The sequence below is a fragment of the Strongylocentrotus purpuratus genome, unplaced genomic scaffold, assembly GCF_000002235.5.
Source record: "Strongylocentrotus purpuratus isolate Spur 01 unplaced genomic scaffold, Spur_5.0 spur5_contig_845, whole genome shotgun sequence".
NCBI lineage: Eukaryota > Metazoa > Echinodermata > Echinoidea > Camarodonta > Strongylocentrotidae > Strongylocentrotus > Strongylocentrotus purpuratus.
In genome coordinates, this window is record NW_022145552.1 from 1,016,649 (window position 1) to 1,032,485 (window position 15,837).

A 15,837-nucleotide genomic window follows, 5' to 3' on the forward strand; every position below is an offset into this window, starting at 1 on the left:
AATGTATTCATGAGGACTGGTAATTCCCGGGGCGGGGGTACTTCCTGATGAAATGTAATACATCAAACAAATTACACATAATACTGTGAAAAGTGAACAATTTAAGATGTTGCTTTGTTGTACATTACATCAAATTGTTTGTTTGGAAGTAGAAAAGCTATTCAATTTTTTTTGGCAAGCACCTTTTGAGTTTTTCAGAAAACTCCCAGTTCCAATTTCATGTGCATGATAGCAATTCTTGTATGTACATGTACATATAATGTGCACCCATCTCAAAACCTCCAATAAGTCATCTCTTAGCCTTGGTCACATCAAGACTTTGTTCCAAATTGCAATATAAATACAATTATAATGCAAGCATATTTGCATAAGGTGAAAAATATCTTGAATTTTTGAATTTTTCATATAAGGTTACCTGATTATATAAATATATCAAATTACTTGAGTGTGCAACCATATTCATGTATACATGTACATGTACATGGAACCATATCGTCCCTATTTTCACGCAGTGACTGTAGTGAATGAAAATCGCATACAATTTGCGTGCAGATTTTCCTCACTACCGTCATTTCGTGAAAATAGGAACGATATGATGCTTATACATGTGCAACCATGGCAATTTATTGTCAGTTTTGATTTTAAGGCTTAGGGTCCATAAAAGATATCATTCTTTATCAAATTTTATGTTAGTTTTGTAATGGGATTAAGATTTTTGTAACAAATTTATATTATCATATTGATAGTCTAAATTATTATCGTCAGCACAAATATCTCGAATGAAATCTGTATATTACTGTATGTACATACCCACCTCTATGTACCTGTATGTATCATCATTGATCAATGGCTCATCATGATTTAGATTAGTTAAGATATGTGTTTTCTTAAGTTCCACCTCCCTTGGCTTGTAGTCGCTCCAGCGTCATGGCATCCCAAGCCTTGTAAAGCTTCATCCTGATCACACCGTCCTCGTTCCATTTACCTGCAAGGTAGATAGATATAAGACAAGGGTAATTACAAAGTGTGAATCAAAATTTTAGAAGGGGCCAGGGTATGGAGATAAACAAATAGAGAGTGGCATAGAAAGAGAAAGGAAGACAAAGACACAAATAGTGAGAAAAAAGAAAGGGAGGAAGAAAGAAAAATACAAATAACAAAAATATAAAGTGAAAAGAATCTTTAAAAAGAGTAAAAACAAGTGGAAAAGGGGAAACAAAAGAAACAGAGGAGGAAAAATAGAATAAAAGTAAAAGAAAAGGAGAAAAAATGGGAAAAAGTAGAGAAAGGGAAAAAATTAAAAGAGTAAACTACATTACATGTAGAGGAAAAGGGAATCGTTTTTAGTGAAAGATTAGATGAGAACAACAGTTGGATAAAGAAACAGAATGGAAATAATCAAACATATTTGTTACAGTATTCACCATTACAGCAAAGTCTATAGAAAAGCTTTTTAAAAGCTAATGGATCCCTTCCCAGGTCTTTTGATAGAGGCTGTCATGGAATATATTAAAGTATGTGTTCTTGTCTAGTGTAATATCATCTCTCATTTGAGGTGTAACCAGCTGATGTTACATGTAAAGTCTTTTTTGTGATTGATTTGCCATCCACATGCAACCAATCTATTTTTTTACGATAGCAATTATATAATTTTTCTAGATCAAACTGAAACAAATGAAATTTTAAGTGCTTACTGTCTTGATTCCTCTGTATAGCAAACTTGGGAGGGAAGACTTCCACAGACTTGTTATGGATGTCTTGTGTGAAAGAACTCTTGTAGAGACTCTTCACATGGCTGTGCGGCACACCATTGAAGATGTCCTGCTTCAAAGACGTGCCGAGGGCCGAATACATGGGGTCAGTGTCCAGGGAGATGCTCGTCTTCACTGGAGGAAACTTGGCCGTGATTAAGGGACCAGGGATGCGCTTAGGTGGAGGGGTGGCCTTCCTCAGAAACTCATTTTCCTTTGCCACTTCCTTGCACAGCTCCTCCCCATGTAGGAAACGAATGTTGTCCGGGATTCTGTCGGTAGGAAACGCACGTTGCCCTGGCTGAATTCCTGGGCTAGGCGTCTTTCGAACACGTCTCGTGGTGGGAGGGAAAGTTTCACGCATGCTTTTTGATTCATCGTCCTTCTTTGGGAAAGCACCCCCTTTGCCAAGAATAGTCCCTGCCTGCTGGAATTGAGCGTTAGTATATGGCCGGCGGTAACGCTCATAATTGTAGTCTTGGTTCGCATCGATTCCCATCGGCTTGTTGAAGTGCTCTGTCAGTGAAATGTCCCTAGAATGGAGCTTGATGTCCTGCTTGTATGGGGCATACTGATTCTTTGGTTTGAAAGATAGGGCTCCATCAGGGATACCGGTTTTAATGGTGTCAGGGTTTGGATGAAAGGTGAGAGCAAGATGAGAGGCCTCTTTGAGATCATTCTCTGCAAATCTAGCCTTATGCATTTGCCTCTCCACCTCGGCAAGTTCATTCTTTAGCACGCCATTAGCGTCTGGAGCCATGTAGTTGCCAAGCTTGTCCTTCTTCATGCGCCTCTTGGGCACTGGTAGGGATTTGGCATGTTGAATGTCGTCTTCATTCGCGACTTCAATTACGGTACCAAATAGACTCCTTGGAGCAACAGCTTGGGTACGCTTTGCTTTGATATTACCCAAAGAAACTGCCATCTTCAGACATCAGTGTTGTCAAGATCTGAGATTTAAGAAGAAAGAAGTATCATATATTAAGATTAAAAAGTATGTGCAGTAACACTAACACTGTTAGCAACACTAACAGTGATGCAGACTGTCACTAGTAGACCTATATGACTATGATTGTTTCAGTGATCGATGTGAATTCATTTTGTTAAGTCGATCAAGTAGATTGATTATATTTATGTTTAGCGCCATCTGGAGGCTACTAAATTCGTGTGAAGAAATGGCACCCTTTTTGATTTCCAGTGGATAAAATATGTTGATATTGGAGGCATCCTTGTGTAATATGGAAGTTAGATGCACTTTAAGAAGGCAGAATGAAGGTATGTAATGATGCAATGTCATGAATGTTATATATAATTGCTGTACTGATGCGATATTCTATGATTACGTACCTTTCATACGCACCTAGCTCGCTGTGTACATTACATGGATGTAACTTACATTGAACGGTAGCCGAGACGGTCGGCTCACATACCAAATGTTATTGTTATGTAATGTACACTACGGCATGCGATTGAAAGGTACACGCCAAAGAATGTAAACAAAGATTTGCCTAGTTTGAGTTAATGTGCAAAGATGAGTACTTGGGGTGCATAATATGGGAAAGTTGTTATATGATTTATACAAGTTTATATCGATAATTAATAGATGGTTTAGTTATAAAGATACATGCTGTAATTATGAACAGAAGTGATACAAAGGATGTATGTCAGAAAGCCTGACTTAGTTCAATTAAGCATACATGTACTGGTAGTAACAAACAGTTAGAATTGTATTTAGTTTATATGCAGGACAAGTTAATGTGTGAGATTAGGAAAAGAGCTAAAACAAAGGTTAAAACAAGGGGTTATTTAGCTGTAAGGTGTATATTATTGATAAGAGTCACCAGGTTTTCTCTATAAGCATATGTATATTGATGAACAGTTAATTAATGATCCGTTCGATCTATTTTCATTTGTGCAGTTTTTACGGAGCATTTGGAGCAACGTGTATTGGAACAATAAAGAAACGATCAATAAACAAAGTCAAAGATGCTTCCGCTACAATGATTAAAATGAAACTTTAAATTATGATCATGTGCTTTTTTATTTTAATCCAGGCAATGCAGGCCAAAGATGATAAATTTTTCTCTTTTAATATTTAGATCTATGTGATGTCTACAGGCATGAACAAACTTCCCTTAGGGCTGGTTATGGGTATAACTACGAGTCTTATGACTCAAAAAATATAATTTTGATGAAAATTTATGCGACTCTGAATTTACGGAGATTCTTTCTAAATTTGTAGACCTAGATCTAGATCTAATGATAATTTTGACCAAACATAGACCCTAGAGGCTAGACTCTAGACCTACTTTTTATATTATCAGGAACAACACAATGTTGTTAATCATTCTGAGAATTAAAAAACACAAACTTTTTTGATAATGTTTTTTTTCGAATCATCTACTAGACCTAAATCTAGGTCTATAATACTAGCGCGCGTTATACTTAAGCCTGGTTTCAGGGCGCTAGGGCTCCTTATCAAACACCTCGAAGGCGAAGCCGATACCGCTACCTGGCGTTCACTCATGTCATAGCAACCGGCGCGGCGAGTAAGACTTGCAAATTCAAGAGGCAATCTAACTAGAAATGTTCATAATTCTTACCCAAAAGACAAGTTTAAATAAGATGACAGCAACAATGGCGTGGGAGAGTTAACTTATCATGAACCATGTCATTAAATAAAAGAAGTTCAAGGCTAATTATTGTCCGTCGCGAAAAGAAGGTCGACAGTACAGTACGTGTGCTTCGTGTTGCTATGGGTCTAGCTCCGCCCAACTCAATTATTAAATCTTTTAGATAAGCTGTACATAATGGCATTTAAAAAATATTTTGTTAATTTATTAAGACTCAAAATAAAAAAAATTATTTTATTATTAAAAAAAAAAAAAAATCTTCAAATTTTGATATAACGATGAAAACAAAATCTTTATCAAAAGTAAGAATACAATTGGCAACTCCATAGCTTATGACAAGCCAATGATGAAGTTAATTGGGCAAATTTACTTTTGAAAACGATTAACTATTAGAATATAATTATTAGGGCTAATTATGGTCTGCTGTTTGTGAAATTAGATACGAGCAGAAATGATATTTTACACCAGCTAGCTCCCACAGATTACAGGCAAATCGATTATTATGTTGTTTCATTTAATTGATCCCAACATTGATCCCAACAAATTATTTAATTATGTTAATGTTCAACTCACCAATATCAGCAACATGATAAAAGCAAAGAATAATTTGTAGACATTGATAAAACAAAATTAACCAATTATATATTATTTGGTTCTAAAACCGTCATTGACGAACATTTATGCCTAAGCTATAGAAATAAAAAATATATAGTTTATGGTACTAAATTTGTAGGGATATTTATAGATGGCAGACATTCCTGGAACCGCCATGCATGTTGATACTTTAATGTAAAACTGTATCAAGAAGTATCGGAATTATTAACAAACTGAAATATGTTCCTCAAAGAGTCCTAACATCGTGATATTGTTCCCTTGTATCATTCCATATTAACTAATGTAATATTGTTTGGGGTTTTACAAAAAAATGAAAATTTTATTTATTGTGCAATATTCATTTTCAAACTTAACTTAATTATTTCACTTAAAATTGTTCTGTCAATATTTGTAATTCTATAGGAATGCACACATTCGACCTCATTTAATCGTATATTCTAATAAAAGCCATATACTCCCCTTTCTTAAAAAAGCCTCTTTTCATCACACACCTTGCTTGTATAAATGTTTTAATTAGTGTTACTTAGTATCAAAGATCTTTTCAGTCTTCCGTTATGAGAATGTGCTTATAAAATTTTCAGGATTGGATTTTACCCTCTTTATAAGTTGTAATTTATCGAACCACCTCACAAACCTTAACAATTTTCCTCGCTCGCTTCGCTTGCTCGCAAATGCATATTCGTATCATCACACCCAACTGCAATGTATGACGCTTAAACAATTATCTTGTATGATGTATAAAGAGAAACAAATATTGAAAGCATTCCAGATAATGCAATCACTTGTAGGGGTATACCAATGTTTGTAAAAAATTGTATATTTTTGCTTTTTAGGTTTTTTTCCTTTAAAGGCACTATGTCCCTTTTGCAGCCAACCTCAAATTCTGTAGAACTTTGCAGGAATTATGAATATGTCATGTATGTCCTATCTGTGAAATTTAAACGTTAGCAGTGTCCTCATATTCAAATTATGCAAGGAAACCCGTTTACTTACTAGACTTCACGGTCAGACACTATTGAGTGACTGACTGGCTTTCTTTCTTCTTTGGTAATAACATACATGAAAAGAGTTGTAAAGGGTACATGAGCATTTGTCTACATCGATAACCCACTTCTTGTGATGGCCAAGATTAAACTGATTGAATCTTTGCGCAGCATAAAACGTATGACCATTCGGTACAATTGTCTGAAAATCAAGACTATTACTTTTGGGCTCTATAGCCCTAGAGCCGATTTGACAACTAATAGTCGTTATTTTCCCACTTGAAGACATTTTCAAGCCCCACCTTTTTTAGGGAAGTTCTAAATTAGTATTATGTTTCAAATGCAGTTGGAATTTAACTTTTTCATTTTTTGGGACTGCAAATAGGACATAGTACCTTTAAAGATGCCCCTTTTTTTCTCCAGAACGTGCCTTTTTTGTTGGGAGTGCACAACATGTCTTTTTCATCACCAAGTTCACATTATATAAATGCAGAATGTGCAGCAAGTAAATCACACAGTAATATGCTATTGAATACGTATAATATTTAAATAAGCTTGCTGCATATGATCAATTAACTGGAAAAAGGTATATTTGTTGTTGTTGTATATTTAACAAATATTTGAAAAATCATGAAAAATTAAAGAAATTTTGAATGATAAAGAAATACACGTTCTTGCTGCAAATGAAACTACATTGGACGATACTGTCTCAGATGCAAAAGTTACATACCACATTTTCCCGCGGTGTGGCGATTTATGTACACCAAACTCTGCAATATGATTGCTCATGAGTCTCTTGCAGGTTAAGAAGGATCATCCATATACGAATACATTTAAAAAATCGAATTCAAGATTATTTTTGAACTGGTACAGGCCGCCTACTTCCACAAATAATCTTTTTGACCGACATGACGATTTTTTTTTATTTATTTTTTTAAAAATGGATTTGATTTTTTCATGATGGGTGATACATGAATTGTGATAGTAGGCCTATGAAGAAGAAAAATTAAACGTTTCAAGGTAACACAGAAATTTACTACCAAATTAATAATGTTTATGGTTTGAAAAAAAAAAAATCAACGATAGTATTTTTTCTAGAGGAACCAGTTCATTCGTAGCTCACATGCTAATAAAATGATTCCGGATAAAGTAACGTGTAGGCCTATGGAGTGATCCATAATGGTATGAGTGACCATTACATGAGTTATTCAGTATGTAAGGCACAACTTATTTGTTTTGGTGAAACATACATAACTTGCAGGACAACAAAGTATGTTGACAAGGGAGCATTAAATTAGGAACGACTTACGTAATAAAGGATTGGAAGAAATTTGAAGAGTGTGTTCATATGATGCTACGGATTGTTGGGAAACATTCTTGAGGTTGTTAATAATTAAACATATGACCATAAAAAGCGAGGGGGAGGGGTGTGCTTGACTTTTCTCGTCATTTCTCCCCTCCACCCCTCTCCTCCTCCTCTCTCTCTCTCTCTTTCTTTCTCTCTGTCCTTTTATTTCACTTTCTCTCTCTCTATATATACATGGCTCGATCTGATATGTTTTTTGCACAACAAGTCTTCAGTCACAGTCTAAGAGGAAATAAAACAATACTAAAAATGTTGATGAAAATACTATTTTTCAAGTAAAAAAAGAGAAAAACTACAGATATTGAAGACAGATTTAACTTTTTATTGTAGCCATGCAATTTCGAAGGGGCACGTTCAGAATATATTATTATATTTTGTGCAGGCCTAAAAATGGAAAAGTTAAATTCCTATGGCATAGAAAGATAAAACTAATTTAGAACTTCCCTTTGTGTGAAAATAACGACCGTCAGTTGTCGAATCGAATTAAGCGAGCGCGCTCGTTTAATTCGATTCGTGATCAGACTTTTCTGTGTCTCATTTTACATACAAAGAGATTCGATCATGTAGAACGTGTGTGCAGTGCAGGTACCCCGTACGCGACTTTGCGTTTTACACCCTGGCCTGGACATTTTCCCGGTAAATAGCAATGAAACTGCTTGAATGAGTCTAGTCTACGCTCCTCGATCGGGCGCGCCAGTTCCAAATCGAATCGTACATGCACAGACGTACGTCGATGCAGCATTTATACACACCGTACGCAGCTGCAATACTGAAGATTAAGGGAGAAGATATAGGATTTCAAGTTCAGAACAACAAGTTAAGAAGCTTGCTGCACGATGGAATTCATCGAGGATGATGACGGAGTGGCAATGCAATATTTTCACGTATCATCCATTATTATGTGTATTCAGTTCGTTATCTCCAAAGTAAAGTGCGGTGCACGCCTCTGCGCCCATGAATCCGCCTATGTTCAGATCTCTTTTTATCTACATGTGCATGTATTTTCAAATAAAAATTTCTTATAGTCATTTCTTGCATTAACACACTGTCAAATTATCTGTTCAAATTTCTACTATTGTTTGCTTTCACTTTTACTACATATTTCTTCTTTATATAACTATTTATGCATACACATACTCCTGTATCTTTTGTATTACTTCTCTGACATTGAAGGATTAGATTACCTTCACGAAAAAAAAAAGTATATGAATGTAAAGCAGTAAATAAAGTGCAAATGAATTCATGTAAAACTGGTGTATAATTTCCTTTATATGTTATGTGTCTGTACATTACACTAGACAAAGTGATGAATGGAAAAAGAGAGAAAGAGAGGTCTTATAAACAAATATCATGAATTTAAAATGAGAAAGAGAGAAAGGGAGAGAGAGACAGAGGTCTTAGAAACAAATATGAATTCAAGAAGTGAGAAAGAGAGGGGGTCTTAGAAACAAATATCATGAATTAAGAGCTAGAGAGAAAGAGGTCTTAGAAACAAATATCAAGAAATGAGAAAGAGAGGGGGGGGGGGGGGGGTCTTAGAAACAAATATGAAGAGAGAGAGAGAGAGGCCTTAGAAACAAATATGAAGAGGGGGTTAATGAGAGAGAAAGAAATAGAGGGGTCTGAGAAATACATACGAGAGAGAGAGTGGGTCTCGAGAGAGAGGTCTTAGAAAACAAATATGAATAGAGATGGGGGGGGGGGGGCGGGGGAGAAATGGGTCTTAGAAAACAAATATGAAGAGAGATGAGGGGGGGGGGGGGAGGTCTTAGAAAACAAATATGAAGGGAGAGGGGTCAAGAGAATTAGAGAAATTAGGTCTTAGAAACAAATGACATGAATTTAAAAAATGAAAGACGTGATCCCACAATAATAGAAAATGGTACGAGTGCAATATTTAAATCACAGTTTATGTATTACATTACCATTACACATATTATGTCGAGTGTAGTCTGTGTATGTGTCGATATGTGTACACGTGTGTTGGGGGGGGGTCCGAATCAGCAAATGGTTTGAAAGTAGGCTACACGTCAAAAATTGAAACCCTGAAGAAGGCGGAATTAAACCACAAAAACCATAATATTATTTGGTTTCTCTCTTTCCTTACTTTGATTAATTCCTTCTCTAATTTCTCTCTTTCTTTCAAGTTAGTTTTTGTTTTCTCTCTCTGCTTATGACATTCTTTGTTTCCTCTCTGTTCTTTAATTATTTATTGTTTTTCTCTATTTCCTTCTGTTGTTATTCGTTGTTTTTCTCTCACTCGTACGTCTCGATACAAAAGTACATGTACCGCGTACCGCGACACTGGACATAATAGACGTACGTTGAGCATTGCAGAAGAGCTACGTGCGCGCGCAATATCTTGTCATGGATAGACTTTTCCCAGTCGGTTCCTTGAAATTTATTGGGAAAAGGTCCAGGCCAGGGTGTAAAACGCAAAGTCGCACCCCGTACATACAGTGGCATCGGTACGAGGTACGCGATATAAATGCAGGGGATCTCCCTTGATCGACACAGTCAACCAATATGGAGAACGGAGAAAGTAGTACTCGGATCCCTCAAAATCGGATAGATATGACTGCTGGCAAAAGAAAAATAGGGAGACCTTCGGTGCCAAGCAATATCAAAAGGCAGAGAAGATTGGAGAGGCAGAAGGACTACCGAACTCATCATAAAGCTCTATTGTTGGAGTTGGAAGTACACGACCGATGGCTCGCGCTCGCCAAGCGAATGCATGTTGCTCCCCGTGATCTGGCCGTGGTGCTGCTGGATGCGGCGGAAGGCTCTAATCTCCTCGGGCTCGATTCAAAGTGAGTAAAATATCTGGAGGTTTTTAAATTATTGTAGGCCAGATCTGGTGTAGGCCCTAATAATATAACTATCATTACATTTGCACACACTACCACACGTAAATATATACCTAGCCATTCAACCACAAGGAATCTGAGTGCCATTTGCATACTCATCAGTCTTAGTAACATTTTTGTCAGAAATGAGAGGAATAGGGGACACTTATTAGAAAAGAAAAAGAGCATGTGTCAAAGTACAAAGGCTAATATCAGAGGTGAAAATGGGGCACTTCTTACACCTAAAAAGAGAGGCACTCATGATCACCAGGGATGAAAAAGGCACTTGGGAATGGCCATTTTTCGACAGAAAAGAGGCACCCATCAGATTTTGATAGGGGCGTTTGTGAAAAAGGGGTAGGTTCGATCCTTATTAGAAAGGAAAAGGGGAATGTATCATTGTTAGAGGGGTGATTATCAGAGGTTAAAAGGGGCACAGACCATACATGAAAAGAGGCACTTATGACTTATGAGAATGAAAAAGAAGCACTAATGATAAAGAGAAATGTGCATTTGTTGAAAGAAAAGGGGCACCGATCAGATTTTAATAGGGGTATTTATTGGAGGTGAAAGGGGGCTTTTATGAGAAGGGGGGAATCGGCTCTTATTAAAAAGAAAAAGAGGAACATGTTAAAATAAACGGGGCACTTATCAGAGATAAAAATGGGTAATTGTGAGAAGGGGATCAAAGGGGCACCTATCAGAAAGAAAAAGAGCATTTATTAGGAAGGAAATTGGGAATGTGTCAAAATAAAAGGGGCATTTATTAGAGATGAAAAGAGCACTTATCAGGAAGGAAGGTGCACTTGTCAAAGTAAAACAAGTATCTCTCAGAATTGAATACCGGTTAGGTCATTTAGAAGAGATGAAAAGGGGCACTGTCACTAATGAGAATGAAAAGGAACTATTTTTATAGGTGAAAAGGGGCATTTATGAGAAGGGGAGCACCTGTCATAAGGAAAAGGGGCACTTATTAGAAAGGAAAGGGGGCACCTGTGAAAGTATAAGGTGCGCTTATCCAAGTTAAATATGGGTAGTTATTAAAAGGGGAAAGAACACTTCTTACAAAGGAAAAGATGCACTTGTCAAAGCAAAAGGGGCACCTCTCAGATTCGAATACGGGTAGGGTAATTATCAGAGGTGAAAGGGGCACTTTTCAAAAGTAAAAAGGGGCCCTTCTTGTACCTGAAAAGGGGCACTTACTAGAGATTAAAAAGGCACTTACGAGAATGGAAATGGACACTTATTGCAAAGAAAAATGGGAACTTGTCAAAGGAAAGGGGGTACGTGTCTAAATAAAAGGGGCACTTATCAGAGGTGGAAAGGGGAAGGGGCATTTTTAAAAGTTAAATGGGCTCTTTTCCTATGTAAAAAGGGCATTTTTTGGGAACTTGAAAAAGTGGGGGGGGGGGGGGGCGGGTGCTACCTCTGACAGACCTACTGTTTTTGTTAGTGCACCTGTAGTTGTGTGTTTGACAGTGCAGCTCTTTTTTCAATAGAAGGAAACACTGCAGCTGATAATGGAAATTATAATTATACTCTCTGATCTTTCAGACCAGGCTCATCAGAAATCAGACCAGAACAGACCTCATTGGCCACCCAGCAATCAGATGTTTCTTTGCCGTCAGCTTCCGTGGATCCTGAAATGAGGTAAACATGTACACCTTTTCAAGTACCCAAAAAGTGCCCTTTTTACATAGGACAAGTGCCCAGGAGGCGCGATAGCTCAGTCGGTAGAGCAGTAGTCTCATTATCCGGTGAACCGGGTTCAAAACCAAGTCATTGCGCTAGTGCCCTTTTGTGGGCACTAGATGGGGGTAGTGAAAGTACCTCTTACAGGATATGTGACTAATAGCTATTACCTTTACCAGCTAGCAGAAAGATTTGTGATTAATTGCAACTCCAACTGCAAAAAAATGAAATGAACTTAATTTTTTAGTTGTCAGAAAGTCAGAATTATTTACGTACCGCATTCAACCCTTGCATTCAAATATATAGGAGAGATGCAATTCATTACAACACTGCCAAGTGCAGTGGCACAAAGAGATCAGTCACTTCTCCCAAAATTCGATATTTCCATGAGTTGTGATTAAGTCCAAAAAAGTTCATATCTGTAATGAAGTTTATGCAAGTAATCTCATCTTGAATTCACTTTTTCTTACAGACACGTTTCATCACATTCTGACCCTCTTATGAGTTCAACCCCTGCCACCTTCCCACCTCTTCCTGACAGGAATTCTGCTGAATCAAGCTGTGGAGCAGTGTGCATGTATGTATAATTGTACTTTATTTTTGTTGGAAGTGTTTATCTTGTTGTTATAGTGTATTTCATAGTTATTACCGTTTTATAATACATGCCTTGTTGGGTGGAAACAAAATTCTTGCAAGTCCATATTTATGTGTATTTTGAACTGTTAGCTGACCATAGTAATTTCTGAAAGGTTTGATAATCCCTGAATATTGCCTATTTATGAAATTGTTATTAATTTGTGTCATCCATTTCACATGTTGACAGGTCTTCCGTACCAGGTGTTGAATCCTTACAAGGCACTCCAACTGTGGTTCCAAGGTATGGCAATCTGCTTTATAATTATTTGTCTCTACATTTTCAAAATCTAACTATTTTATGGACTCAAATAAATCAAATAAAATTACGCAACTGCCTTTCTAGTTGTGAAGTTATAATTTTACTTGATTATTTTCATTGTGTTTGCATAATCTCTGTATTCATATAATAGAACACTACTCTCGATTTTGCATGCCCATGGTCCTGTAAGTCTCCTAGATGAGAAAGGGACTTGCAATTTTGTTTTTCCTCTGTCGTCACCATCAGTGCCCTCTCGGTAGCAGCCCTCAGTTTTGATGCATGTTGCCAAGTTTAAATTTGAGAGAATACATCAAAGAGCGAAGTCATAAAGGGTACCGATAATCAATTTTTAAAGAGTGTCTTGGTAGAGTCTGCATATTAATTTTTTTCAAAGTCAGGTTATCGGGATATTTGAACTAGGCCATGAACTAGGTTCAGCTATATACTATATTTTTTGTACACGCTAGCGAGAGGAATTTCTCGATTAATCCCAATGAAACAGCTCGCAAAGAGTCCAGACTTTATTTCAAACATGGATGTACGAATGTACTTGTATAATGATGATGTACTGCATATGTGTCGACGATGGGTGTTGTTGCTACGTGGCCGTGGGCAGTACGTTCATGCTGCACTGGTGTCGCGTAATGTTTTCTGCTCTCATATCCAATTGCAAGAGCAAAATAAATACCAACATTTTTTATGCCTCAGCTGCAAAGTGCCCAGAGGTATTATGTTTTCGGACTGCCCATCCGTCTGTCCATTCTCGTGATCATGTTATCTCAAGAACCGATTGATGGATTCCTGCCAAACTTGGGCCATGTATGTATCTTACAAAGCCAATAAACTGACAAGATTTTGGGGTCACAAGGTTAAGGTCAAAGGTCGCAGGGCTCATTATGTATGCAAAGTAGTTTGCGATCACATCATTAGAACTGATATGAATCATTTTGCACTATGTGTCTTCCCTAGAGATTGGCACATTGTGACAGCATGGTTGAGGGAATGTGGTGTAGCTGCATGCTTTTTACAGGGAAGCTGAGAGGATGAGGAAGCTCTGGCATATCCCTGTTCCACAGCAGCTGCTTGTTTGGTCTGTCGACCCCCTTTCAAGCGTCTCCTCCCCCCAATTTTCTTAGTCCAATGGCTGTGGGCTGCACACCAATGCTTGTACCACACACTTGTAGCTTTCCCGCTACCTTGGGCTTAACCTTGCACCTGTCAAGATTAATGCATATCGGCCAAACATTCTGATGGCTGGATAAAGATGTTTTTTGTTTTCAGCTGCCCATACGATTTCAACATTGCCTTGAAAGACTCAGCAAATGTGTCTGGATCTTGCTTGAGCTTCTCCTCTGTCTCCTTGGACATTTTAATATAAATGTAAATTTTGTTTGTAAATGATATTTCTAAAGAAATTTCTTAAAGAAAAGAACAAAAACAATACAATTTCAGTTAATCATGTGTGCAGGGGCGGCGATCCGGGGGGGGGGGGGGGGGGACGGGGGGGGGGGGGGGACACGTCCCCCCCTCGATTTTTGTATGGGGGGACCCCCCGGAAATTTGAAAAAGTGCAACAAAATAATGTACAGCAAAATACTGACTAAAGACTGCATCACACTATAAGGCTTTGGAGGGCCCAAGAGTGCAGCGTTTAGACAAATAAACGTGCAAAAATCATCTGGCTCAGGAGCTATGCTCCCTCGCATAATATCCTTCAAAATATACAATTAAATATTGTAAAAAAGTGAAGTGTGAAAAAGTAGATTGTTTGTTTTCACAACAAAACTTCAAAACCTGTGAAGGGGTAGTCACTTTCGTCACCTTCACCCCTCTCATTTACTATGCTCACTCACTCAGGCTTGGGGCAGTCCCCCCCCCTCCCGATAAAATTCAAACGTGGTTTATTTCTAATTCGATACCAGTGACTAATTTACAAAATTAATGTTGCTGAAATGGCATGATTTTTCCTGAGCTTCCGGGGGCTCTGCTCCCTATACCCCACCAAGGGCCCTAAGGCGGGGCCCCTGGTTGCTCGGCTGACCATAATTAAATGCCTAAAACACCTGACCTTCCGGGGCTCCGCCCCCTGGACCCCACCAGGGCCCTAAGCGGGCCACTAGATTAGATGCCTATCTGACCATATTCAAAAGCCTAAAACCCTTAGCTTCCAGGGGCTCCGCCCCTATTCCCAACAAGGGCCCTAAGGCGGGGCCCCTGGTTGCTCAGCTGACCATAATTAAATGCCTAAAACACCTGACCTTCCGGGGCTCCGCACCCTGGACCTCACAAGGGCCCTAAGCGGGCCACTAGATTAGATGCCCATCTGACCATATTCAAAAGCCTAAAACCCTTAGCTTCCAGGGGCTCCGCCCCTAGACCCCATCAAGGGCCCTAAGGCGGCCCCTGGATACTCATCTGATCGTAATTTAATGCCTAAAACCGATGAGCTTCTGGGGGCTTCGCCCCCTGGACCCCTCTCCGATTAGTGACCTGCATGCAAGTGTCACAAATAAGGTATCAAAATATGCTCATCTGACCCTTATTAAATGCCTAAAAACTCTGAGCTTCATGGGGTTCTGCCCCTGGACCCCACGCCAAATTATGCCCCACGTACTTTCCTCTATCTGATCGCAAATACTTTAGTCCCTCCTCCCCCACTCCCACTTTGAAAAACGGGGCCTGCATGTAACATGTAAGAGCGGTGATGATGCAGATTTTTTTCTCCCCCCAAAAAACGTTTTTGCTCCCCCCAAAAAACGTTTTTGCTCATTATGTCACTCCTCCCGCATTCCCCGCATTTCGTCCCCCCGGTCATGAAAAGAAATCGCCGCCCCTGCATGTGTGGTTAGTTTTGGGGCAAGAACAATAGGTCTCATGTTTTGCGCATAATATATGGGATGTCTATTAATATCATTTGTACCTGAACATTATGTCAAATTCTGTGATTATTGAATATCTCCTGTGTTTAGGTTATAGCCCACAACAGCATTTATATGAATGTTGGCATAAGATGTAAACACTGTTAGGGTTTTTGGTAATGATTCAGTCTTCAAAGA

The 15,837-nt window shown here is 38.4% G+C and overlaps 2 protein-coding genes across 2 annotated transcripts in view; one reads left to right on the top strand and one right to left on the bottom strand.

The window, feature by feature from the left end:
• Nucleotides 1-725: 725 nt before the first annotated feature.
• Nucleotides 726-4,516, bottom strand: LOC763851. The gene is made up of 3 exons (XM_001199961.4): nt 4,355-4,516; nt 1,695-2,701; nt 726-985 (listed from the first exon to the last, which is right to left on the bottom strand). Exons 2-3 carry the CDS (start codon nt 2,674-2,676, stop codon nt 888-890), a joined length of 1,080 nt encoding a protein of 359 aa, XP_001199961.1. The 5' UTR covers nt 2,677-2,701; nt 4,355-4,516; the 3' UTR covers nt 726-887.
• Nucleotides 4,517-9,841: 5,325 nt separating this feature from the next.
• Nucleotides 9,842-15,837, top strand: part of LOC582685 (tRNA-dihydrouridine(16/17) synthase [NAD(P)(+)]-like) — a 31,261-nt gene continuing 25,265 nt past the window's right edge. Inside the window, exons 1-4 of the mRNA XM_030991565.1 lie at nt 9,842-10,158; nt 11,749-11,844; nt 12,359-12,463; nt 12,710-12,763. Of these exons, the coding sequence (XP_030847425.1) occupies nt 9,875-10,158; nt 11,749-11,844; nt 12,359-12,463; nt 12,710-12,763 (539 nt within the window). The 5' untranslated portion in view covers nt 9,842-9,874. The remainder of the gene's footprint in view (nt 10,159-11,748; nt 11,845-12,358; nt 12,464-12,709; nt 12,764-15,837) is intronic.

Coding starts and splice junctions, on each gene's coding strand:
- LOC763851 (XM_001199961.4), bottom strand. CDS start 2,676: ATGGCAGTTTCTTTGGGTAATATCAAAGCAAAGCGTACCCAAGCTGTT. Junction 986..1,694: donor TATACAGAGGAATCAAGACA/GTAAGCACTTAA, acceptor TCTACCTTGCAG/GTAAATGGAACGAGGACGGT.